Source organism: Oncorhynchus tshawytscha, linkage group LG12 (assembly GCF_018296145.1).
Source record: "Oncorhynchus tshawytscha isolate Ot180627B linkage group LG12, Otsh_v2.0, whole genome shotgun sequence".
In the NCBI taxonomy this organism is placed as follows: domain Eukaryota; kingdom Metazoa; phylum Chordata; class Actinopteri; order Salmoniformes; family Salmonidae; genus Oncorhynchus; species Oncorhynchus tshawytscha.
The window spans coordinates 68,390,513-68,418,485 of NC_056440.1; the positions used below are offsets into that span (position 1 = coordinate 68,390,513).

A 27,973-nucleotide genomic window follows, 5' to 3' on the forward strand; every position below is an offset into this window, starting at 1 on the left:
TTTTTATTTAACAGATTGAACTATAGATTAAAAAAAATATTTATGCTAAGTAAGTTGAATCTCTGCAGTTCAGCACATACACTTTCCTGTCTCCCTGTTTTTCAGACAGCAGAAAGTATAAAGGTGCTTTGATTTCCTAAAAGTTATTTCATTATTTGGCTAACAAATATCGTTGGAACTAAAACACTCTTGTAAAAGGACATTGTACTTGTTATGTATTTAAATTCAGTTAAGGAGAAGGTGTAACACGGGAGGCCATTTTAATTCCACAAGGGGGAGTGTGGTGAGACTGCAGTGGCCACCTCGTTTTCCCTTCTAAAGCAGTAGTGAATCTTTCCCTGGACACCCAGTTGACGGCTCATTAATCTGCCCTGGCGGAGGTCCCCAATCCTGGCACCAGAGAAAAGGATTCCCCACACCTTGTCCTCACTCTCACCTGCCTGGACAAACCACTGAGGTAAGGAGGGGACGAGAGCCACAACAACAAGACAGGGGATTCCTGACAGCATAAAAACAAAGAAATCACTTCCTGCCCGTGGAGCCACCGGGATGTCCTCTGTGAGTGGGCGTGTGAAAGCGGGGAGGGGGGGGCAGAGAAACACTCACCCACTATCATCTGTGGGCTGGTAATGAGGGATGCTGGACGATAAAAATCTATTGCAGTGGTCGTGGGTGGACCTGACAAAAAGACAAAACACTCAACAATATTGAGTTCCGGGGCTGGGCGACAGGCTTTTAGTCCATACATTTTGAAAAGATGTGTCTTTTCCTAAGAGTGATTGGGGAGGTCGTGAATGGGGGCTGGATAAATGGTTCAACTTGCTGAGAAAGAATAAGTTGTCTTTTTAAACATTGTATAAAAGCTATGTTCTACACTTGCAGAGAACACTTGTACAAGACAGTTTTCTTCATTGTTTCATTCAAACAATTAGGTTACAACAAAGGGAGTGTCAGGGATGATGCAGGGGGTTTCATCAAGGCTATTAACTTAGCCTGAGTAATAAAGCCTAATTGTACCATCAGCCAGTGTGTACCACAGTGATTTATGATTACTGACTGATGGGCTAGGAACAGATATACTCTCTGTATGTTCCTAGCTGACGGGGCAGCCCTGACATTATGATTTGATGTTGACTGACACTACCTTCTCAAGTGTATTATGCTCAGTCTTTAAACTAATGACTTGCAAGTATCAAAAGGAGTGACAGAGAAGGGGGATAACGTACATCAGGTGGACTTTTAAAATATGGCCATCCTATTCATCCATTTCAAAATCTTAGTGGCACTTTGTTAGTGTTAGTCATCTTCTGACACCTTCTTACCCTGATTCAATTTGATTTATTTGAGTCATTTTCACAGCAATAAGCAGCCATAAATCCTGTTCCTCCATGTAAATAAAATACCCTATCCTCCAGCACCTCCTGTCTTGAGTAAAGTAATAACCTCCAGGTCAGGAAAAGCCTGATTCTGCCCTGAGAAAGGATATCCTTCTCCAAGCCCCCTACCTCGACCGCCGTCTCCCACATCACAGTTTATAACCACCTTTAGGCCTCACACTGCCCATTATTCAATTAGCCAAATGCTAGAATTGAATCAAGATGACGATAATTAGGTTAAAATGGTTATCCGGCTGGCTAAGCGCATTCACGTTCAAGGTGAATAGAAAAATATTCAATTGTACAAACTCTAATCTTTTAAGAGCTAATTTGGTGGTTAATAAGGCCAATCTAGTTTGGATAATTTATGGTTGATGGGCAGGGAAGGAAGGACAGCAGGAGAGCAACACTGTGGCTGCTTGAGATAAAGCTCATTTCTGGAGTATAAAAAAGGTTTTACAAGGTCCATCTCTAGACTTCTCAACTATCTCTAGACTGATCAGCACAATTAAGACCTAAGCCCATAACCTTATCGTCATTTTTGTAAGTAGTACAATCACTTGTTATTTTAAAGGCTTTGCATGTGCATCACTACTAGCCCTGAAAGTTTGAGAGAAATGTGGGGAAATATCACAGTCCACCTGTGTAGATATCTGCGCTGGACTTCATGCGTGGGAGGCGGCGGGACATGAAAGGCTGCATTGCCATTTACCCACTTTGGTGTAATTGCAGCGTTTGCTCTCAGATACCCATCATCTCCCTAAGTGCTCCATTCATACACACTATGCTTAGCCTGACAAGAGCAACTACGCAGGGTTGATTGCTTTACAATAGCAGATCAAAATATTAATCTGACTCAGTTCAGTGATTTAAGTGAGTATTTGGCTAACATGGAGCGTGGGTTTCCTCCCAGTCATTGACTTGTCAGTGAAACCCCCACTTAAACAAACAGGGTCTGCGATTACACTACCTAGCTGCTCTACAGGACAGCTGATGAAAACAGAGTGCAGACACCTGATTGCCTGACTGGTTCATTAACAGAAATGGCGGGGGGATTTCACATGGAGAATCTCTACCATAAAAATGTATATTGTAAGACCGTTTAAGTGTTTACATGTGCCGTCATTACTACATGGAAATGTAAACACAAAAACTAAATGGTTTGTAGCTGTTTATTTACATGTGTACCTTGACCAAGGCTGCTATTACATATAGCCTAATAGACCACATGAATGAATAAACATTTTATTTATGTTTGTGAGACCTTACATTTCAGTTTATAAACAGTTGCCATTGTCGTTGCAATGTTCCAGCGAGCAGTCTGAACATGACGCATTTCAAATCTCCATCAAAGAGAAATTACAATAAGAGCTGGATTCAATCAAGCATGCCAAAGTAGGCTTAGTGTTTATGTACAGTATATATAGCTAGCCTACTTTCTGCACACACAAGTGTCTCAGTCTGAAAGTTGAAGGTAAGATGGATGTGCACCCAAAACATTCTGCTAATGTATTTGAGTATGGGGGAGGGGACTGAGTATGCCAATATGTATATACTGTAATGCTGGTTTGACAATGTTGCTACAAGTGTAATTACAGCAGCATACACACAAGTAAGCACAACTTAAAAGGGCCAATTTGTGACTATTACATCCCACATGGCCATTTAAATGAATGATGTATACCCACTGTTTCTTGAAGAATATATCTTATAAATTACTCAAAAGCTTAGTTCAACTGTCGTACCCCATCAGAACCCAAATTATTGCCTAAACTTGTTTGTAAATAATGTCAGTATGGCCTCAAAACATAGCTAAAACTCGAATGTTGCATCATGGATAGTCAGTCCATACATAGCTCTGTCTATGAATTTGAGAGTGGTTACATTTCTTAAGCCCCATCCCTCAGCATTTTACCAAAACAGTGGCGGGGTGACCTTTATTATTGTTTAAACAGCAGATTGCTGCTTTAACGTAAAGTATTACAGCTTTTAATTACTGTGCTACATTGCCGGTCTTTCAGCTTTTAATAAATTATATTTCAGCATTTGGGGGTGAAGCACAAACTGTATAAAGCAATAATGTAATATATATGCAACTAGGCTACACCCTAGATTGACAGGCTATGTGCAGTGACTAGAATTACATTAAAAAATCTATCTAACACTTGTTTTTAATGGCAAGCTCTTGGCTAGCTTTATTGGGACAGTTGGCCAATGGGCGGAGAGTGAAGGAGTTACAGTAAGAGGCGCTAAAGTTCAGGCAGGAGTGTTGCAGGCAGCACTCTATGTCCTGCCAACAGCCTTAAGGTGGCACAATGCCTGACTAAGTTGCTGACCCATGGCCCCCACCTGCCCTGTCCGTGCAGCATCTCTCGGCCACCCAGGGGGCCCATCAAGTCTCCCTCCGCACTGCCCACCAGAAACAGAAGGCCTTTGACTCATGCCCATCTGTCCTGGTAGTATGTATGCGGAAGCAAAGGTAGTGGGATCCTGGTGACTTAATGTGCCCTCTCAAGAGAAGTAGCCCATCTTATGAACTGAGAAGCGAAGTTTGGCCACAAACAACCTTTCAAAGAACGCAGATTTCCCTATGATTCATCATGGAGTAAAAACAGGCAAAATGCACAACAAACTTACCTGCTGTTCCATAGAATATTTAAGCATCAAGAGCTCACTAAGAAAAGGTGGGTTGACACACACACACACACACACACACACACACACACACACAGCGTGTTAGAGAAGAAAGACTTACCTGGCCAGGTTGAATATCTAAACATTGGAGCACTTCTAAGCATGACAGGTGTGTGCAGTGTCTGTTCAGCCAAGATGGTGGAGTTATCTTTACGTCTGTCCTGGTGACCAGGCTCCATGGGAGCAAAGCCGGAGTAAGACAACCTACTCCCCTTCCATGGCTGGCTGACTCTACAAGCAACATCAAGAGCCACTCTCCATGATGATCTCAAGGTTGGACAAGCAGACACATGTTGGCATGCCATTGTCTGAAGAGAATTGGAAGGGCACAGACATGAGAGTGACATGACAAACACACAGCAACTTTGTAAGATACTATTCTAGCTAGTGGCTAATGCAATAAATGCCACTAATTGTGGATGGCAGAAATAATGGTATTAGCGAGCTAAAAAAATGTAGCTAACATTTCTGGCTAAGCTAGCTAGGTATCAGAAAATATGAAGCATTGATCCGTTTTTTCGATCTAGTTATCCAGCTACAGTAAATACCTAGCTACTTAGCAAACTACACAGTACAGTAAACCAAATCAAAGTGGGCTCCAGGACACCTTTTTACACTAGAGTGCAGTACTCAGTAGAAGAAGACCACGTTGAAGAGAGCTATCTAATTTCAAAGTGGAGAAGTGCGAAATGATTTGTGTAGCTACTAGCGTTAGACAGCTAATAGCTACCTATTCTCAGGTGCATGCATATTCATAGAAAAATATCGGGGAAAAGTGTTCGGATATGTGCGTTCCGTTCAGCTGTAGTAACTTAGCTAGTTAGTAGCTAGTGTTACAACACCTTGAATAACTTGCAACTGGACGATGCAAATTGTACTTAGGACATTGGTCTTAGCGCAATAGTATACTTACTTTGTTATGTTAGCTATGTGTCATAATGGTTTCAATTACATGATAAAACATTATTTTTTGCTAGATAATAGCTGGCATACGAACAGAGTTTTGAAACCACTTCCTCCACCAGTACTGCAATCAAGTGACTGCAACACCAAGCTCACCCAAGGTGCATAGCCAATCAGCTGTTGCGAAGGAAGAGGGGGCTTGTTTTTGAAAAGACGCGCTGGTCTTGGGAGAAAAAGTAGCAGTGGCAGTACTTGCTAGCGAGCCACAATTGCAAATGTGAAATAATTATAGTCAAAGGTAGGCTGTGGTTGTATTATACTTCGCTCCAGAACATAAGTAATGTTTATGATGTATTTTACAACTCGCAGCACTTGCTGTTTTCGCTCGGAGGTGAGCTTCTATGACTCTTTGTTGACTGCTAATGTTAGCTAGCCACAAGAAGGCACTACGGGCGACGACTACACGAGACATTCAAGTCGCCCTGTTCTTTATGTAACAACATATTTGTATATATTCACTGCTTAAAATGTAACGTCGAATGCAAGTAGTTAGCTGTTATTACTTATTAAGCTGGAGACTCTTACCTCTCTCACTAGCTTTAAGCACCAGCTGTCTGAGCAGCTCACAGATCACTGCACCTGTACATAGCTCATCTGTAAATAGCCCATTCAATCTACCTCATCACCACACTGTATTTATTTATTTATCTTGCTCCTTTGCACCCCAGTATCTCAACTTGCACATTCATCTTCTGCACATCCTACCATTCCAGTGTTTAATTGTTATATTGTAATTACTTTGCAACCATGGCCTATTTATTGCCTTACCTCTCTTATCCTACCTCATTTACACATGCTGTATATATATTTTCCTACTGTATTATTGTTTGTATGTTTGTTTATTCCATGTGTAACTCTGTGTTGTTGTATGTGTCAAACTGCTTTATTTTATCTTGGCCAGGTCGCAGTTGCAAATGAGAACTTGTTCTCAACTAGCCTACCTGGTTAAATAAAGGTGAAATAAATAAATAAATACAAATTATGCTGGCCATGCCCAATTCCCCAAAGCCTGGTCTCTGCTCCACTCCAATTGAGTATATCAGAAACATCCTTCACTGTGGAGTTTAGTCAGCTAAAGCATCTTCCTTGTGCTCTCTCAACTAGATCAATACACAATAAGAAGAGTCATGGACATGTGCAGCCATGTCAAAGTGGTTGTTCGTGTGCGGCCAACTAATGACAATGAGAAGTGCGAGAACTTCAGAAATGTGGTCCAAGTTGTGGACAACCACATGCTAATATTTGACCCCAAGGAACAGCAAATAACATCTTTCGGGGGACCAAGAGTTCAAAACAGAGATGTCAACAAGAGAGCCAATAAGGACCTGAAATTTGTCTTTGATAATGTTTTTGGGGAGGATTCTTCTCAGGTGGATATCTTTGAGAACACCACTAAAAGGATACTTGATGGAGTGTTGAATGGCTTTAACTGTACAGGTAATAAAATAGGCTTGAGCCTACTAATCTTTACAGGACTACACCGTTTGATTAGTAGGCCTATGACTATGTGCACATTGAGACAGACGTTGTGAAAAGTGTTGCAAATAGCTTAATTTAAATGAATGTCATAGTACAGAGAACCATTATAGAAATAGTCATTAGTATACTACAGTAGCCAACATCTTTGTACCCCATTTAGCAGTTAAATTCCAATAGATTTGGTGTCACATTTAAACCTACCAAAATCAGATTTATTTGAAGTGGACGTTTTGATCATGTTTGATTACTAATCCCTCTCTGAAATGTTGCAGTCTTCGCTTATGGCGCAACAGGAGCAGGCAAGACACACACCATGTTGGGCTCAAGCAATGACCCGGGTGTGATGTATCGCACCATGACAGAGCTCTTCAACCGTATGGATCAAGTCAAGGAAGAGAAAATATTCGATGTAGCATTTTCTTATCTTGAGGTGACTCTGGTTTCATCTGTCTGATTTTACAAGTAATACATTTACACAGAAATCAAGGAATAATCTTCCTCCATCATACCTGGGAATTAAATAAACACATTTTATTAATGAACAATCAGAATTTAAATTGCCAAAAGAAACCTGCCAAGTTCTTGTCATAACTGGTTTTCAGGTCTATAATGAGCAGATCTGGGACCTCTTGGCTAATGTGGGCCCACTTGCAGTGAGGGAGGACCCATCGAATGGAGTGGTTGTCCAAGGCCTTACTCTGCACCAGGTTAGTGATCGACAGGTTATTTGTTGTCTGTCAGGTGTGTTTGTTGTCCTTTTTTCCCTAGTTGAATGAATTTACATCTATTTTTAATGGACGTGTACTGATTTTATTTGTTTAAAAGTATTCATGTGACCTATTTTGTAGCCTAAGTCTGCTGAGCACATCCTTGAAGCTTTGGATTATGGCAATCGGAATAGAACGCAACACCCCACTGACATGAATGCCACATCGTCACGGTCCCATGCTGTATTTCAGGTATGCTATTTCAATGGAGTGTTGTCATCTACCTTTCCTCCTTTAACAGACAGCAAGCAGGTTTACCCACTGCAGTCACTGAACAAGTGAAGATGAAATTGTTGGTGTTCTTGTCCCACTAGATTTACTTGAAGCAACAGGACAGGACGGCCAGCCTTAATCCAAATGTCCGTGTGGCCAAAATGAGCCTGATTGACCTCGCTGGCTCCGAGCGAGCAAATGCCACTAACGCAAAGGGAGCACGTCAACGGGAAGGCGCTAACATCAACCGTTCACTCCTTGCCCTGGGAAATGTCATCAACGCTCTGGCTGACCCTAAGGTATGTGTAAAGCATCTTGATGCATGTTTCTCATTGAATATGACAAATTATTCAAAGGAAATGTTTCTGCTCACAGAATTCAATATAATTCAAAAAGGTGGTTGATCTTTTGACAATAACACCCACAGGCATTTCTGTGAGACTCGTAAGCAATGTTGAGCAGGCCTTGGTGCTGCTTCCTCACCACTGAGAATACACAAACTTATGTCTAGATTTAATACTAAGACAGGTGTATCAAACTAATTTTGCCCGGGGGCTGCATTCGGTGTTCGAAGTCCAGAGGGACGCACTGAAACTTATATTTCCTTGCCATCAAAATTTGCTAAAGATAGTCCTCTATCCATCATTTTTGTAATTTTCAATGCTCCCGGATTGTCTGGCTTTCATTTCTGGGATTATTAGCCAGCTGGACACAGTCAAGAAACGGTATGAATGTAGGATCATTATCATTTCTACACAGTTTCCATTTGGTTTTAGTCATTTTAAACTATTGAGTTCATTCCCCCCCACACACTTTTATCCAAAGCGACTTAGTCATGTGTGCATAGATTTTATTTATGGTTGGTCCCGGTAATTGAACCCACTACCGTGGTGTTACAACTGATTACATATGTTTATCTCACTGGTGAATTGTGTTAGGGTTATCCTTTGCTGTCGTTCATTTTCACTGTGCCAGTTGATTTCTGTGGTCACTGCATTTTTTAAGATTAATTTTTTCTTGTGGTTTTTTAGGTCGGCCTAGTCTAATTTATTCTGCCTTCATTTTGTTTGTATGTTGTTTAATTGATTGCAATTTTACATCACACTGGCAGCAATACTCCCCTGCTTTGTCATTGCCAGAAAAAAAGTGAGCAGCTCCCTGTGACTCAAGGAGCCTTGCTTGGTCTGTTAGCAAGCCAAGTATTTGGATAAGATTTAATTCCAGTTGCATACATTAACCTGTCACTGAGTCTTTTTTGGTTTACCACTGACCCTGGGGATTCCACAAGCAGGCCACATGCATTTAGGAAATGCTGCACAAACATGCCACCGCTGTACCAAAATGTATTTTTATTATGGCACCATTGTTCGCTTTAGGGAATGATACCTTGATGTCCCAGCTAGGACTGGTCCCATGGCCATGACTTGCAGTTGCACATTTAGCCTTTGTGGTTTTCTCCATTGGCCCATTTCCTCTCTCTCTCGGGCTGTACATTGTAAATCCTGCTCTGACGAAAGACTCATTTTGCTTAATTGGGACAACCTCCTTTTAGCTGCAAACTTTGAGCTCCCATAGGATCAGCTGGAAATATAAGGGTTTCCTGGTTCCAGATGTAGGTTTCGGCCAGGGAGAACAGCTGGGCAGCCCCCAGCCCATTGCAGATCACTTTTCCTCTGCAAGTGCCTGGTAATTCCTGCCATTTGAGTCTCCATGTGACTGTGACTCACCTGAACAGATGTAATGTACTCTAGACGCATCTGTGCCATTAGTGAAGCCAGGCTGAATTCAGACCTAGCACATTCACACCAGCAGAAGATAATGTGCTTGGACGTTTTCATTTTCTATAGAAATGAAAGGTATCTATCTGCCAGAAACCTGTTTATGGAAACAAATAGTTACCGTTTGCCAAAGTAAAAATACGAATGTGTATATACAAAACATTAAGAATACCTTCCTAATATTGAGTTGCACCCCCCACTCAGGGCATGGACTCTACAAGATGTCGAAAGTGTTCCACAGGGATGCTGGCCCATGTTGACTCCAATGCTTCCCACAGTTGGCTGAAGTTCTTTGGGTGGCGGACCATTCTTGATACACACTGGAAACTGTTGAGCATGTAAAACCCAGCAGTGTTGCAGATCTTGACACAAACAAGTGTTTCCTGGCACCTACTACCATACCTCGTTCCAAGGCACCTAAGTATTTTGCCTTGCCCATTCACCCTTTGAATGGCACACATCTACAATCCATCTCTCAATTGTCTCAAAGCTTAAAAATAATTATTTAACCTGTCTCCTCACCTTCATCTACTCTGATTTTGAAGTGGATTTAACAAGTGACTTCAATAAGGGATCATAGCTTTCACCTGGTCAGTCTGTCATGGAGGGAGCAGGTGTTCTTGATATTTTGGACATTCAGTGTATGACTGTTCTAAAATGGCCCCCTATACAGCCTTATTAGTGTGTTGTCCCATTGTCACTGGACATTTACTGTACGAGTTCCAAGGGGTCATAGGACTGTGGTCAATTGCATTTTAACGCAAGCAAGAGGGAATGAATTGGTATAAATAAAAAAGCATTTTATGTTCTATGAGGTTTGTCAGACCTTTACCAATCCCAAACCTGAATGTGTAGGCCTAACCTTTTCCTGTTTTGCACTTTTACACTTTTCTCAGGCTAATGTTGATTTTGCTTGATTTATTATAGCAGAGTAAGAAAGCCCACATTCCATACAGGGACAGCAAGCTAACACGACTCCTTAAAGATTCTCTTGGCGGGAACTGCAGGACGGTCATGATTGCCAACATTAGCCCCTCCTCCAAATCTTATGACGACACCCACAACACACTGAAATACGCCAACCGGGCCAAAGAGATCAAATCATCGGTCAGTAAACTACTCACCCATCCCAACAATGTTATAGGATTTATTTAGGCCTCTTTGGCTGTGTTTTTAAAAGCCAAACATGAGTTCAGAGGTGGTTTTGATAGGGAAACTTGTACTACATGGCATTTCTTACAATATTTCTGTTTGTAATGCCTCTCTTTCTCCTTCCATACATTTTTACATGCATCTACCTGTTCTTTAGCTCAAGAGGAATGTTGTCAGCTTGGACAGTCACATCGGCCAGTATGCAGTGATATGCGAGAGGCAGCGAGAAGAGGTAAAATAAGATGAAACAGCAATCTCTACTACGCAGACTGGAGGCCCTTAGGTTCCGAAAATGTGTGGACATACATTTCACATTTTATCAACAGTTTATGCTATTTCAGATCATTCAGTTAAAGAAGAAGTTGAAAGAGTATGAGGAGAGGAAGATGGACCCTCTTGTTCCTGGAGTCTCTAATACCATTTCCAGTCAGAACCAAACAGAGATTCACAAGTAGGTACTTATTTCTTGTACCAATGTACATGCAACAACAAAAAGGCAAAACTTGTATTTATACAGTAATACAAGTTCTGTTATGCATAATATGCCACCACACTTGAGTGTCCTTTAAACTTGTACACTTTAATTGAAATCCATAGATAATTTATCATGTTGAGGGAAAGTACAAAGCCCAAGGACCTGGGCTTTGGGTGGAGAGTTTGCTCTGCATTTTTGATAGGGGAAGCTGTGAGCCACATAAAAAATAAAACTACACATATAATATATCGGTATTAGTTAAAAACGTCCTTCCTTCACTCCCCTCCAAGGGCTGCAGTGGTGTCTATTTAAAAAGGGAGATAGGGAAGGGGTGGGTGGAGCTGAATGAGTCTCATTCCCACGCATTTCATTCACCGGCATCAGAATTCACAACTCGCACAATGTGAGGCTCTGAAGAGAGGCAGCATGCTTCTCACACAATTAAAAATTCATCAGTCTGGCAAGGCCACGGCGGCTCCTACGTCACAGGGGTTACATTGGAGATTGCAGTCACATTTCAGCGGCTGCTCTCCACTGTCTGTTTATTTATTTACCTGCATATCCCTCTTCCTTTACCAGAATGAGACATTGTTGCAATGCCTCTGCCTTATTGGGTGAAAGCTGCTGAGGGTCGTCCAGGGAAGCTGCCTGATTTGAACACTGTTCAACCTGTTGAGTTGTACAATAACATGACATGGGACTTTTACTTGAGGAAGGGCAAACATAGAAAAGTTGTATTTTTTATAAACCTTTGCCCTCCATTATTAAGCAAAGACTCCATTTAACAATAACTGGCTGGTTGCCCCTTTTTCTGGACAGGGTGTCAGAGTCCCTACAGAGCATTTTCTCCAGCCGTACTCAGATCAGGAGGGAGCACCTTGTTCTGGAGCGGCAGCTCAAGGAGAACGAGTTACGTCAGCGTCACAGCGAGGAGTGCAACCAGCAGGCCCAACTCTTCAGTGCCAAAGACAAGACTGAGAAGGTCTGAAAAAGGCCCTGCTTATCACCATGTCATTTTAGCCAGAAAATGGTCCCAGAAGGAGCATGTCTTTTATGATGTACCAGTGATAGATGGATGTTTAAAGTGCATACACTCCTTTGTCATATCCAAATCTGATAGGCTCTGTTGTTGAATAGGCCACCTGCAAGCACGAGCGCAAGCTGGCTTCCCTGCTCACACAGCAGCAGCACATCCGCAAGAGGCTGAAGGAGGTTGAGCTGTGCTTCCTTGAGAATGAGGGCTGGCTGCACCGCGTGGAGAATGACGTGAAGCTACTGGGACAGGACTCCCAGCCACCAGTGGTGAGGCAACTGCTGGAGGGGTCAGGAGATATGGAATCACTTGACCCAGGGGTGGTGTTAGAGTGGTGTGGTATATGGGTTATTTTGTTCATGTACTGGTATGGGAGATGTAGAGGAAGATGGTCCCTCCAGGATTCCGTGATAGTGTTTTTCTTTTCTTTTTTTTGCTAAATCAACAATTCCCTGCATATTATGTGAGGGTTTGCAAATTTGACCAATCACCGCACTATTTCTGCATAAAACAGTAAAAATATTGCTATATTAATCGCTTAAAGCTGACCCAGAGGGCTCGCAATTCAAATCAAATTTTATTTGTCACATGCGCCGAAGTTCTTACTTTACAAGCCCTTAACCAACAATGCGGTTCAAGAAATAGTTAAGAAAATATTAACTAAATAAACTAAAGTTTTCAACAACAAAAAGTTACACAATAAATAACAATAACTAGGCTATGTACAGGCGGTACAGGTTAGTCGAGGTAATTTGACCATTTAGGTAGGGGTAAAGTGACGATGCATAGATAATAAACAGCGAGTAGCAGCAGTATAAAAACAAAAGGGAGGGGGTCCATGTCAATTGTCTGGGTGGCCATTTGATTAAATGTTGAGCAGTCTTATGGCTTGGGGGTAGATGTTGTTAAGGGGCCTTTTGGACTTAGACTTGGCGCTCCGGTGCTGCTTGCTGTGCGGTAGCAGAGAGAACAGTCTATGACTATGGTGACTGGAGTCTGCCAATTTTTGGGGGCCTTCCTCTGACACTGCCTAGTATATAGGTCCTGGACGGCAGAAAGCTTGGCCTCAGTGATGTACTGGGCCATACGCACTACCCTCTGTAGCGCCTTCGGTCGGATGCCGAGCAGTTGCCATACCAGGCAGTGATGCAACCGGTCAGGATGCTCTCGATGATGCAGCTATAGAACTTTTTGAAGATCTGGGGACCCATGCCAAATCTTTTCAGTCTCCTGAGGGGGAAAAGGCATTGTTGTGCCCTCTTCACAAGTTTCTTGGTGTGTTTGTACCATGATAGTTTGTTGGCTATGTCCACGATCAGTTCCTTTGTCTTGCTCACGTTGAAGGAGAGGTTGTTGTCCTGACACCACACTGCCATGTCTCTGACCTGAATCGTTGTAATCAGACACCACTGTTGTGTCCAGAAAACTTAATGATGGTGTTGGAGTCACCTCCAGTCGGGTGAACAGGGAGTACAGGAGGGGACGAAGCATGCACTCCCTAGGGGGCCCCCGTGTTGAGGATCAGCTATGTGTTGTTGCAATTAGCCCATCAGAAGTTTGGTCTTTTTGGGTGAACATACAAAGCGGTGTAACTGAGTGGGTTTTGTAGGCCTCCTTGCTATCATTTTCAGTTCTGGAAATGTTCTATGGATCAGGCAGCTTTTCCAAGCTGTTTTGCCACAACTTTGGAAGTAATCGCATTGTCCAACTTAGTGGATGCAATGTATCCACATAATTTCTGCCTCATGGTGCCATCTATTGGACCAGTCCCTCTTGCAGAAAAAGCACCCCCACAGCATGATGCTGCCACCCCCGTCTGTTTGGATGGTGTTCTGTAAACAATTCTATTCTTGTTTCATCAGAAGAACATTTCTCCAAAAAGTACTTGACTCCATGCAGTTGCAAGGTAGATTTGTCCTAACCTTTCAGACGATATGGACTTGTTTTTACTGTGGATGAATAACTTTTGTCTGCCCGTTTCCTCCAGCACTATAGTTTGTTTTGCACCAGCATGTTCATCTCTAATTTGTGATGGGTTGAGAAACTATTATTGTTTGGCCAGATTTTTTTGGAAATTGCTCACACCAGACTTGTGGAGGTTTACAATTATTTTTCTGGGGTCTTGGCTGATTTCTTTTAATTTTCCCATGATGTCAAACAGAGGCACTGTTTGAAGGTAGGCCTTGAAACATTACACCTCAATTGACTCAAATTATGTCAATTAGCCCATCAGAAGCTTCTAAAGCCATGACATCATTTATGGAATTTTCCAAGCTGTTTAAAGGCACAGTCAACTTAGTGGATGCAAACTTCTGACCCATTGGAATTGTGATTCTGTCTGTAAACAATTGTTGGAAAAATTACTTGTCATGCACAAGGTAGATGTCCTAACCGACTTGCCAAAACTATAGTTTGTTAATAAATTTGTGGAGTGGTTGAGAAAACGATTTTTAATGACTCAACCTAAGTGTATGTAAACTTCCGACTTCAACTGTAGGTGTTCCTTTTAAAAAATTTCAATTTTAAACAATCATTGCATTTTATATGGTTCAATCTTTTCTTTTTCCTTGTCAGTGCATTGTTTCCACGCAAATATCTGCGAAAATCCAGGAGGGATTGTGAAGATTTATTGACAATGCTGCATAATTATAAGCTACCTAAACTAAGCCTTCTTTTTGGTTGCTGACTCTGGATAAGATCCATATAATAAACTAATTGATAATTATACATAGAAATGGTTCTACTTATAGTTAAGGTGAACTATCCCTTTTAAATATGTCATTTTTTTCATCTCCCAGAGAGAATTATTGAAGGGATGGGAACACATCACAGGAAGTTAACTCTATGCTACTTTTAAAAGTATATATACACTGCTCAAAAAAAAAAAGGAACACTTAAACAACACAATGTAACTCTAAGTCAATCACACTTCTGTGAATTTCACATGCTGTTGTGCAAATGGAATAGACAACAGGTGGAAATTATAGGCAATTAGCAAGACACCCCAATAAAGGAGTGGTTCTGCAGGTGGTGACCACAGACCACTTCTCAGATCCTATGCTTCCTGGCTGATGTTTTGGTCACTTTTGAGTGCTGGTGGTGCTTTCACTCTAGTGGTAGCATGAGATGGAGTCTACAACCCACACAAGTGGCTCAGGTAGTGCAGCTCATCCAGGATAGGACATCAATGTGAGCTGTGGCAAGAAGGTTTGCTGTGTCTGTCAGCGTAGTGTCCAGAGCATGGAGGCACTACCAGGAGACAGGCCAGTACATCAGGAGACGTGGAGGAGGCTGTAGGAGGGCAACAACCCAGCAGCAGGACCGCTACCTCCGCCTTTGTGCAAGGAGGAGCACTGCCAGAGCCCTGCAAAATTACATCTAGCAGGTCACAAATGTGCATGTTTCTGACAGTTTGAGCAGACACAGACTCCATGAGGGTGGTATGAGGGCCCGGCACGTCCACAGGTGGGGGTTGTGCTTACAGCCCAACACCGTGCAGGACGTTTGGCATTTGCCAGAGAACACCAAGATTGGCAAATTTGCCACTGGCGCCCTGTGCTCTTCACAGATGAAAGCAGGTTCACACTGAGCACATGTGACAGTCTGGAGATGCCGTGGATAACGTTCTGCTGCCTGCAACATCCTCCAGCATGACCGGTTTGGCGGTGGGTCAGTCATGGTTTGGGGTGGCATTTTTTGGGGGGGCCGCACAGCCCTCCATGTGCTCACCTGAGGTAGCCTGACTGCCATTAGGTACCGAGATGAGATCCTCAGACCCCTTGTGAGACCATATGCTGGTGCGGTTGGCCCTGGGTTCCTCCGAATGCAAGACCATGCTAGACCTCATGTGGCTGGAGTGTGTCAGCAGTTTCTGCAAGAGGAAGGCATTGATGCTATGGACTGGCCCGCCTGTTCCCCAGACCTGAATCCAATTGAGCACATCTGGGACATCATGTCTCGCTCCATCCATCAACGCCACGTTGCACCACAGACTGTCCAGGAGTTGGCGGATGCTTTAGTCCAGGTCTGGGAGGAGATCCCTCAGGAGACCACCCGCCACCTCATCAGGAGCATGCCCAGGCATTGTAGGGAGGTCATACAGGCACGTGGAGGCCACACACACTACTGAGCCACATTTTGACTTGTTTTAAGGACATTACATCAAAGTTGGATCAGCCTGTATTGTGTTTTCTACTTTAATTTTGAGTGTGACTCCAAATCCAGACCTCCATGGGTTGATCAATTTGATTTCCATTGATAATTTTTGGGTGATTTTGTTGTCAGCACATTCAACTATGTAAAGAAAAAGTATTGCTACATATTTAATTCATTCAGATTTAGGATGTGTTATTTTAGTGTTCCCTTTATTTTTTTTGAGCAGTGTATATTTATTTATTTTTTGCAAATACGTCCCAACTTGTCGTGACAGTTTCTTTTCTTCCATCTGTTCTCAGGTAATTAGAACTGCGCTTATTTTATTGCTCTTGTACAATGGTGGATGACTGAGGTGAATGGATCAATGATCTTTATGCATCCCTCACACAGCCAGTTACCTAAAACCATGTAGATGTTTATTTTCTCTTTTATCATCCCTCTTCTAGGAAATAACAGAACAATGATTCATCCGCTTGTCAAATGTTCTCTCTGCTGCCGTTTGTTATACTCTTTACGTCAGAGTTGATGACAGCTTTTTTCTTTTTTACCCAGAAGACAGGTTCTCAGAGATGAAGCATGGCACAAAATAAAACCCTCAAGACTCATTGTCTTGTGCGTCACTGATGACTCCTGCCAGCTTGTTCTCTAGCTGTGGTCAGGGTTACTCAATATGTTCCCTCATGGTCATTTCACCAGCTCTTCCCCTTTCCCGTCCAGGTACTCCAGAAGGACCTTCGCTGCCACAGGCTCCAGCTACAGGTAGAGGACCAAGCAGCACATTGAGCAAATGACCCACCTCATCGGCATCAGGACCAGGAGAACAAACAGACTAAAAAGTAGGTCATTTTTCTTTTACAGGGTTCAACGTAATGTTGTCACCATACCAAAACGCCTGGCATTGCGTATCAGAGTTGAATCATCCACCTGTATCCACTGAAGACAGAGAGTGGAAATGCAGTGATATTACTATAAGATAGTCTTAAAGGGGTTTGTCAGACTTTTCAGACCTGTCAAGTAGACTTAAGTCAATCTGAGCCAATACTCCACAACATCTGTTGTACAGATATTGCTACATTTTTAGAAGGAATCTTCAGGCCTCAAGCCTACATGAATGGAGGTAAATATGGTCAGATAGATACAGACATATTAAGATGGAATTATATGAAATAATATTTATGAAAATGGAGTACGAGTCATGTGACTCACACTGTACTATGTGAGGATGAAGGATGTGTGTGCCATCCATACCTGTGTCATACATTACCTCAGAGAATGTACAGTGAAGTTATCGCTTACTTATATGAATTAGTGAATAGAGACTATTTAGTCTTTTGAATTATACTATACTAGGTGTTGCATACATGTGCAACAAAGTTCACTTTGGCAACTTTACACTATAGATTGTGATACTGACTCAACAGAACATCTTTTAAGCCTGAGTTTCATGCTTTCTTCTGTTCAGAATGGTGATATGTTGCTGCCTGCCTACAGCAGACAGTACTGGACGCTGAGGGGGTCGGGCCTGGTCAGCAGCCGACCTGGGAACCACCTGGAGCACCTGGTCCTCAGGGAGGGAGGTGTGGTGTGGGCGATCAGAGAAGGCTGGGGAGCAGAAGGACGAGGAGACCCAGGCTGAGGGCTCCAGGCTTAGGCAGAGCTCGTACCTATCCTGTCATTTTCACACTCATCTGTCCCCATCAAAACAGTCCCTGCAGTAGTAAGTCATGACTTCACATCTTATGTTGTTTTTAAAAAACGAGACTTGGCTTCAACTCCCAGTGACAACGATGACATGTAATTTCCCCCTGAGGGGTAACTACAAAGCTATTGACTTTCTGCTTCATTAAGAAAGCTGAAGTTCAATATGTGTTTTTGGTTGATGAGTTAATTAGACCATGCCCATTCTTTCTAGAAAATCTAAATATATTTTGGCAAGTTAGCTGGCCATTGATCTTGCTTTGTAGTAAACCCCCTGGTTGACTGTTTAATCCTCTGTTGTAGTGCTTTATTTTCAGGCCACCAGTGGCCATACAGCAGCATCTGTTGGCCCTGGGCTATTGGCTCTATTTACTGTTGATCATGGGAGCCTACACACACGGAGCCACCATGGTCCTATCACACCCTGTATACCCAGCACCAGTGCGCCATCAGGCCTCCTTTCATGACATTCAGCCCCTAGGAGACAATGGAGAACCAAAGCTGGCCAGCAATACTTAATTACTATGTTGCTGTCCATCATATGTCAGCAGGTGCACCCCGCATCTGTCCCCTGCACCAGTCACATGCTTGTTTCCTGTGTCTTTTTATTTAGTATTTTTGGCCCTGTCCACTTGTGCTTGTAGTTGAGTGAATCCTGTAATTTGACCCTCCTTTCACAAGCCATGATTATGATTCTCTTCCCGTTGACCCTCCGGTTTCACCTTGCAATGACTGTCCTGGGAAGACTACTGTTATTATATATTTAAAAGCTACATTTAGTTAAATGCCCAGTGCTTAATTGAAATTGTAAAGATTATGAAGATGCCCAGAAATGTCTGCCTGTTTTGGTGGGGTGGCATTTCATATTTAGTTCATTAGATGCCCCAAACCTCTGCCAATAACAGCTAGTTTTCCTTTCTCCATTCAGACCACTCCCAGACAGTCCTAGGAAAACTTGTTGCTTGAGAAGTTGGAAGAAGCAATATTTGTTTCTTTTGACCATTTTTAATTGAAAACAATCACAGTAAGCTAAGCCATCAGAAATGATTTCATATTTTGATTAAAATGGCTTTGAACCCTTCTTACACTTGTGGGAATTGAAAAGAGCTAAATTGAAATGTTTCTTAAAGAAAAAATGGAAATGCATAATCATGGTAGAAATTAGAAGGGAACAGTTTGGAGATTATGAGGAAATATTAGACTAAAGGTCAGGCCAACCGTTCAGCTGACACAAGACTGAATCAAACATTACACTGATTTTATGAGCATTTTTAAATTTACAGTAATTTTGCCACTTTTGTTTTTTTAACAATCTGGGACAAGTTGGTGAAATTTGAGCATTCTATTGCCAACATGACTAGCAAAATGATAAAATAAGATCTTCGTGTTAGGCTTTCATGAAAAGCAATTCTGATGCGCACGTACTTTTGATGCGCACGAAAGGATTCATGAGTAAATCCAAATGCATGGTTCGCGGCAAATTTTCTTCACAATACAACAAACCGGTTCATTCTGTTCAGGACAACTCATAGGGTATACCGCCATGTTATCTTGTAACTGTACATCAAACATAGTAATCATAAATGTTAACAATGTATATTACATCGTTTTTTATGATATGGAAATGTGAAGTGCACATTAGGACTCATGGGTGTTAGGCTTGCTTGTATGACATCAAAGCAGTATTTATTGTAATCCCTTAGCGTCACATCTTTCAAAATACAGAGTCCTTGTAATTTACAGCATTTCCCTCACTCAGACAAAACATTTTCTAAAGTTGCCCAATTAGCAGGAGGGATTGGGGCAACTTCTTGTCGTGTGCGGTGCTCAAGTTCAGAACAGCTGTCAGTCAAAACCCATGCAGAGCTGTGAAGTGAAGAGCCTGAGTTCTGACATCATGTATAGCATGTTACTGTACTGTTTCAATTTAAGTTGCTTATCAAGGTCCAAAGCTGACATTTTCAACCCATATACGGATACAAGTGTAAAGGGCTACCCATTTTTTTAACCAGGCAAGTGTACAATCGCAGACGTTGCCATACAGTTCATGATGATTATTCACATTTACAGCCAAATGCTGAGGGCACGATTGTGTCTGTTCTATTGATAACTGTGCAGGCTGAGCTGTGATGCTAGTCATGCTGTGTGTTGTGCTGATAACTGCGGGGGTGGCATGGTATTCATGAAGGAGGCGGTGTTGTTGAACATACTGTTGTCTGTCACTCAGGTGCTGAGAAACATAAGAGGAGAGTCTCGCTGCGCCTTCAACCTAATTCATCATCGAAAGGTAAACCTGTCTTTACTCTCCTCAGGCCTGCTAACCTGGTCATTAATCTAACAGTTTGCCACATGGAATCCTTCATAGACAGTCCGAGGGGATCAAATATGTCCATCAAAGTCATCACTCCTGTGGTAAAAGCTCTGTTTCAGCTGTTAATTGTTCATCAGCAATTTCAGTTGTGATAAGGTTTCAGGATTCACTAGTATAAACTTGGGATGTTAAAAGAGAAGGCTTGTTTCAGAAGACCACAAGAACTGAAATGGTTAAAATAATGAACTGACAATATTAAACATCCCCTCTGTAGTGCTCAAACTGAAGTGAGAAATTAGTAATATTGATTTGTGGATTAACAGTGTTTTTTTGTTTTATTCCCACTGAACACTGGTGTTTAGTGTAACAACTTAATTTCCTTCTGCCATCCTCGAGATGATGGGATATCAATTGGCACTTCAACTGATTCTTAAACGAGGAAAAATAAAATAGGCAAACTGTTACAGAAACTTCAAAAAGTATTCCGACATGAAATAGAATTTGATTTCCAGTTGTGCAGCACTGCAGACTTTCTCTGGCCTAGAGCTAAAGATATTTTGTGAAAATGAAATGACACTGAGACCCCTTTAGAAAAAGAAAAGGACTGGAAAAACCTTTAGGGAAGTACAATAAGGAAATATGGCTGTCAAATTGTCTGTAATGATATTTTCTGCTGAACAGATGTTCTACATGATTGAAACACATTGTGGGAAAACATCGGCTACATTTTTAAAGAAAACAACACCGATCTACCACAGCGCAACAGAAATGCTTTAAAACACTTTACTAGGGCTGGCACAATTACTGTTTAACAGTCATGAAATAAAATAACCTCGTAAGTTTTAACATTTTTGTGGAATGGCTGGCTGAAGACGGGACGGCCAGGCATTTGTACGGACTGAGTCTGTTTCTACGGTAACAAAATGGACTGTTAACAATGTGAAAACTTTACTCCTTGCTGAAACAAGCAAGGTGTTGTAGCAAACAGGCAGCAGCACATGCAGTCAGGGAGCAGAGCAGAGCAGATGTGTGTATTTTATTTTGCTATTCGAGCTGTAATAACGGTGACCACGGTCATTTGACTGACCAATAACCGTCATCCAAAATTCCATGATCAGTCACAGCTTGATAATGATTGAGTATGGAGATCCTCCCTCTTCCAACCTTCTCATTACAGCACCATCTCTAAGTGGATACGAGGGGCAGGTCACCACACATGACCCTCAATAGGGTTCTGCACCCCACCAGTCAATGCCTTGTACCCATCAGCACAGGATGGCCCACACAATTTCAATCACTCTTCTCTCTCCTCCAACCCCATTCTGTACCAGTTTTACTGTTTCCTGCTCGATCACTCTCCTTCCTCCTTGCCTCCCCCTCCCCTTTCCTCCATATCTTGTACTCAGTCAATCCAGCATCCAGCCCTCCCAACCCAGGCTGCTCAAACCTCATTCATGAAAATGCAAATTCACTGCAGGGAGAAGAAGGTAGGCAAGGGTAAACGCCCCTTCCCCGTCAGCGATAAAGAGGGAGGCAGCAGCCAAGCGACCTAATACGGCGCCTCTCCACCAGAAATAGCACCTCATGCATGTATTAATCCTACAGGCCAAAAATATGTGATTGAAAGAACTGGCTGCCATTTATTGCAGGGCCAGATCTCCATCAGAAACGGTACCATTTATCACTGTCCCCTCATCCTGCTTGCTATCTGAGCTGTACTCCAAATTTCCCTAAATATTGCTTTCTGCTCTTCGTATGAATAAATAGGTCCATTCATCTTCCATATCCCCTCCCTTTTATGATACACAAGTATGTTGTTAAAAAATGTGAGCATTGTCACTTAAAAGCTTCTACATTAAACAATTTAGTTGGTTGTCCTATTTTGTCTGTGCGGGGGTGGGTAGGAAAATTGATATGTCAAATCCACCACCACAAAGTTCACATTTCTGGGAATTGCCTCCCTCCTCAGTAAAATGTAGTAGGTAGGAAGCGGCGTCACAGGGCTGTGGTCAGCAGCATGTAAATGATGCAGCCGCAGTGTCTCACTGCAACAAGTGAGTCTGCCTCTGCGTGCTCTGATGCAACGTGCTCTCCACTTTACTCTTACACCAGCCATTAACCTCGAACATCCCTGCTTACGTATGTTCTTTAGGTGACAATCATCAATCTCAGCTAGGTTTTATCATAGTCTTCCTATTCTCGTAAAAACATATTTATTCATGTTAATACGTTTAAGCTCACTTATTACAGAATGAAATCCCAAAGTTCTATTCATAACATTTTGGCCGGTTAACGGAAGACATGTTTTCTATTAAAACGACTTTGTGTATATTAAAAATGTATTGTGTAGCCAATATCAATTATTCCCATTTAATCAGTTGTATGTCAAGTTAGTTGTATCTTAGTCTTGACCAAATAACCAATAATTAACAGTATGTCGTGGTGTATGACTCATCCTCACTGATATGACTAATATGGTGATCCATTCAGTGTGGCTGTATCCTTTGTACGACAGGTTGCTAAGCGTGTGAGTCATCAATTATGGCTAGTGATTGTGAACCACTTATACCATAAAATAACTTATCCTATGTCCACTCCTGCTTTGTCGGCCATAAGTTGTTTTCCCCTCATTCCTTGCTTTGTGTCCATAAGGATTTTATGTGGCCTTGTTATGTTTCCTGGTTAAAGTTCAAATGCAGCAGATTTTATCTCGGTATCAAATAATTTCTGGATAACTTAAGTCATCTTACTGTGATTTGTATTTTTGCTAAGAAGCAAAAATAGCTTCTTAGCAAAGAGTAATTTCGCAAGCAAGAATTGTACGCAGGACTGTCTGGGATCGTCTGAGTGGGGAGGGGAAAACAGCTGTTATTGGCAGAGTGGTTTGGAACTCTCTTATTGGTCCATTAACTAGTTTTATCTTCTCTGGCGACATCACAGGGTAGGCCAAAACTCCATCCCACCAAAACAGGCTTAAATTTTTTGTCTTTTCAAACAGCTGTTAAACAGCTATACCAACCTCGTGGTGTGAAAATATACACTGAGTGTACAAAACTTAATGAACACTGACCAGACTGACTAGGTGAATCCAGATGAAAGCTATAGTCCCTTATGAATCCACTTCAGTCACTGTAGATGAATGGGATTAGACCGGTTAAAGAAGGATTTATGAGACAATTGAGACATGGCTTGTATCTGTGCCATTGGGGGTGAATAGGCCATAACATTTTAAGTGCCTTTGAACATGGTCAGTAGGTGCCAGGCACACCGGTTTGTGTCAAGAACACTGCTGGGTTTTCACACAAGTTTCCCCTGTGTATCAAGAATGATCCACCACCCAAAGGACATCAAGCCAACTTGACACACCTTGTGGAAGCATTGGAGTCAACATGGGCCAGCATCCCTATGGAATGCATTCAGCACCTTGTGGAGTCCGTGCCCTGACTAATTGAGGCAGTTCTGAGGGCTTTAAGTCTTGTGGTTCTTTGAAACATCGGAATTATATTTTGCCTCATTTAGATTCCTTACTGTGCTTTCCTGCTGGCCATCTTCCCATGTCACGGTAGCTTGGGCTTGTGGGGACTGGTGAAACTCAATTTGAGCATGAATGTGTCGGCCCTTACTCCCTTACACCTCTGATTAATGTCTGCACTGTGTAAGGTCACCAGGTTCACTTTCTTTGGCTACCTCTACTTCTCAACTGCTGCCAAAAAGATGAGAACCCATATTGGCCTACTGCAGACTCGACTTCTCCTTTCAGTAGTATTTTTACAGATGTTATTCCTTCATCTTTCAATGGTGGTGATACTGTCTTTTTATACCGGTGCCACCTAAGATCTATTCAGATGTGATTTATTTTCTTAGAAGCTCATGTTGTTAGTGAATACCCACATGCTGAAGCCGTCAGCCTACTGTGATTTAGACTGGATAATGCATTCTTATCGTGCACTTGAGATCAAACTAGTAAACCAAGTAGCAAGGCCTCACCAACCACTAAAAGAAAAAGTGTTCTGGCGGAACAGGATGAACCCTGGACCCTGTTCAGGGAGAAGCAAGTTTATAGAACGCTCCTATATAAATGTGTGTAGAACAGATGTGACTGTTTGTCAAGTAAAATATGGAACTCTTTACGTTTTATATCCGCAACATTCCAAAGGTCTTAACACAGTGAATACATTCAAGGTGTATGCACTTCCATGTAAGTGCTTGGTGGAGGATGTTTCTAAATTACTTTCCAGAATTGTTATTTTTTTAATGTTTTAATAGAAGTCAGGGTTGAGATCAATTCCATTTGACCTCTCTCAATTCAATAAGTGATACGTAGAGCTATGCCTAAATTGAAAAATCCTCTAATTGTCAATTCGCAGTGCATGGATTGGACTGTATTGAAATGGAATTGACCTTGATGAAGTGTGTTGTGTAACTTGATAGCAATTTATTTGATCATGCATAGGCCAAAATTTGTTAGGTTCTTTGTGGCTTCTTCATAAAAAATAAATCATATTGATGTTGTTTTCTAGGCCCAGCAGCCCAGGTGACAGTGATGGAACCCATTCCCAAGAAACATACCAGGAGGAAGCTGGCAGTGTCTCCACCAAACCCTGGGAGTGTTGTCTCCGCCTCAGCGCAGGTTCCCATGGTCCTCCAGGAGGTTTTAAGACAGGAGGGGATGTTTCCACTGCTCTACACTCCAGAGGCCAGCAGTACACTCAACAGGCCTTCACTCCTGCCTCTCCAGGACTATGCAGTCAATGACCCCAACATGACATTTGACATTGAAGATGGAGACAATGAATCAGCTCTTGCCAACGCTACCGTCGTCCTTTACCAATGTAGCCCCAATCATCAAGTGGTGTCTTCGTGCCCCTTGAGTCCAAGCCAACAGCAGGCTCCCCGAGCCAATGACATGAGTAAACCCCCCAAAAGGTGGGTGTGGTATTGTCGAAGATGGTCTTTATACTCCGTCATTTCAACAGTCCAGTTTAATATTAGCTGCTGAACAATGTAAAACAGTGCATACATTCATAGATAAAGACATTCTCAGTATATATATTTTTTTTTTTTGCCTCTATTACTATTACAACAATTCTCATTTTTATTTTACACATTTTGTCCTAGGTGACAGAAATTGTATTAGGGTTTGAGCCCCTCCAAGTACTTATTTCTAAACGTTGAGCTGCCTTGTCTCTTAAGTTTTAGGTACGAGCAAGTGGCAGTGAGAGAGCTCAAAATTGTCTAACGTATCAGAGTGCGTTACTCATTCCAGTCTGTTTATTTGATTTGGTCACATGTAAGAGACTGTTCAAATATTGAGAAGGAAATTGCCTGACTTGTTGTTTCCCGCAGACTGGAGATACCGTCTCTGTTGGACATCCGACATGGCAAGACCTACATGGCCATGACTTCGGCTGTGCAGGGCAAACGCAAAATTAATTGGTAAGTGTGGTTGTGACATACTCAAAATACATGTTTCTTAGTGAAGGATCAGGGAAGGAAGTGTTGTGCTGCTCAGATATTAACACATTTCATCTCTTGTGTTTCCATCTCCCTCTGTAGCAGCAGCAGAGAGCAGGAAATCCTTTCAGCACCCAAGCACATAAAGCAGGACCCCACAGTAGTAGCAAGACCACTAAGAGTGTGTCTTTTTGCTGGTGAGTACAACAATACCAGTATTTCTCCCCTGAAGTGACCCAGGAAAGAGTGTAGCTTGCTTTCATTCGCTATTTATAAAAATACATGAAATGTGTGGCTATTTCCCCCTCTAAAATCCCCATGTTCATTCCAGTTAGTGGTGCTTACACTCAGAGCTCATGCCTACATCTCTCAGCTGCAACACAAAGTTCAGGGCAAGGCCAGGCCAGAACATGCTTTTTTTATATATGCCTGTTATGAAGGACACTTGCTTTTAGAAAACCAAGCTGTTTTTAATCTACAATGGAGCTTGTCTGCCTGTTAATTATGGCACTTATTATTTTCATTTTAAGGATTTTGTTTGGCTTTTGGACAAAACTGCAGAATTTGGTTTCTCATCCGATTGCATACTTTTAGTGTGATGTGTATTAGACAGCAATTTGTTTTATTGTTCGATTTATGCATGTTCAGTAATTTAAAAATAACTTATTTTTTATTTTTTAATAATGGATTTTTCACACTGCAAAGGAAAAACATTCCATTTGAAGCTCTCCATACAGACGGGGGTTCTATCTAAGCATTGTGTTTCTCCTTAGGGTCAGAGGAGAACAAGCCCAGAAGAGTTATGAGGAGTGTTTCTGAGGGGAATCTTCACCTCATGGATGTTCAGAGGAAAAAGTCCATATTCTATAAAACCTCCCAGAAATTCAAGAGTGTGACAAAGAGGATGTGAGGCCTGCTTTTGACCAGATGTTGCTGATGTCATGTAGAAATTAGGGAATCGTGTTTAGATGTGGAGAGAGAAATGAAATCCTATGGATTTCTTGGATAGTTTTCGCTTGAATTGTGTATGATTCTGAACTTGTTCTTAGTTTTATTTTTGGTTTTAGAATTCTTGTTTTTACATTTTTATTTCCTACATTAACATTTGTTGTACAGATAATTTGCTATTGTTATTTAGTAATAAAATGTTTAGTTAACAAGTAATGTATGTGGTTGGTTTTTGACATGAATAATTCAACTCGTCCAATCATTTTTTCTCAAATGGTTCTTTTCTGGGCTTTTCCCTGTTTAGTATACATATATTTCCTTTCAAAGTAAAATTGAACAGAAGGGGTAGATTGAGTTATCAGACATGCAGTTTTACTGTCAAGTCATGTGAATGCTGTTGAAATGGAGACTTGTGATGTTTGTTATTTCTGCTTGTAACCCATCTGTATAGGGAAACTCATTCACCTGTGGAACTTTTTTCACTGTTCAATATCAGGCTACACATCATAAACAGAAATGTAGGGCTCATTAAATATTAGGTCAGAATGTTGAACAGTGTTAAGAATTCCAACTCACTGAGAGCTGTATTGAGCCCCATCTAGTTGCCGCTCTTAAGTAAATACATTTGTTTTCGACCAGCTCTAACAATAGGTGTTGTACATGCACTTTGATACCAGCTCCCTTTTGTAATGGCTGTATATATCTTCAGAGAGAAAAAATCAGACTTACATTATGTCTGGAAAGAAGCCAACTCATCACTTTGAATTCAGTCTTTCTGTTGCACAGCATCCAATGTTGATCTTTATTTTTAGCCAGGAAGCTCAATGCCAGGTGCTGAGCACCCCACCCCCACCACACACAGCTTTTTCTGTAACTGGTCTACACACAATTCCCCATAATGTCAAAAAGGAATTATGTTTACAAATTAATTAATGAAAAGCTTATGGTAAGCCGAAATAAGTTCAGGAGTAAAAATGTGCTCAATAAGTTGCATGGACTCTGTGCAATGTGTTTTTACCATTTTTAATTGAGTACCACATCTCTAACCCACACACAATTCTCTGTAAGATCCCTCAGTCGAGCAGTGAATTTCAAGCACAAAAAAGAGGGAGGTTTTCCAAGGGTTCACCAAGAAGGGCACCTAGTGGTAGATGGGTAAAAAATAAAACTGACATGAATATCCGTTTGAGCATGTTGAAGTTATTAATTACACTTTGGTATATCAATGACGCAATACACCCAGTCACTACAAAGATGAATGTACCCTTCCTAACTCAGATGCTGGAGAGGAATGAAACCGCTGAGAGATTTCACCATGAGGCCAATGGTGATTTTTAAAACAGTTTAATGGCTGTGATAGAAGATGACTGAGGATGGAGCAACAACATTAGTTACCCCACAATACTAACATAAATGAGAATGAATAGAATACAAAAATTCTGAAACTTGCAGCCTGTTTGCAATAAGCCAATAAAAT

General features: G+C 41.7%; 2 protein-coding genes across 2 annotated transcripts in view; one reads left to right on the top strand and one right to left on the bottom strand.

The window, feature by feature from the left end:
* LOC112264219 (12S rRNA N4-methylcytidine methyltransferase) overlaps positions 1–5,100 on the bottom strand; it is a 54,538-nt gene extending 49,438 nt beyond the window's left edge. Inside the window, exons 1-2 of the mRNA XM_042330973.1 lie at positions 4,984–5,100; positions 4,132–4,378 (exon numbers count right to left, since the gene is read on the bottom strand). Coding sequence (XP_042186907.1) covers positions 4,132–4,314 — 183 coding nt within the window. The 5' untranslated portion in view covers positions 4,315–4,378; positions 4,984–5,100. The remainder of the gene's footprint in view (positions 1–4,131; positions 4,379–4,983) is intronic.
* Positions 5,101–5,117: 17 nt separating this feature from the next.
* On the top strand, positions 5,118–27,973 carry LOC112249299 (kinesin-like protein KIF18A). Its single transcript, XM_042331118.1, has 18 exons — positions 5,118–5,271; positions 6,138–6,470; positions 6,785–6,942; positions 7,115–7,219; positions 7,361–7,471; positions 7,594–7,791; positions 10,201–10,377; positions 10,580–10,654; positions 10,764–10,873; positions 11,717–11,879; positions 12,035–12,199; positions 16,803–16,859; positions 17,548–17,662; positions 20,011–20,070; positions 24,615–25,020; positions 25,441–25,530; positions 25,651–25,745; positions 26,322–27,973. Exons 2-18 carry the CDS (start codon positions 6,161–6,163, stop codon positions 26,456–26,458), a joined length of 2,532 nt encoding a protein of 843 aa, XP_042187052.1. The 5' UTR covers positions 5,118–5,271; positions 6,138–6,160; the 3' UTR covers positions 26,459–27,973.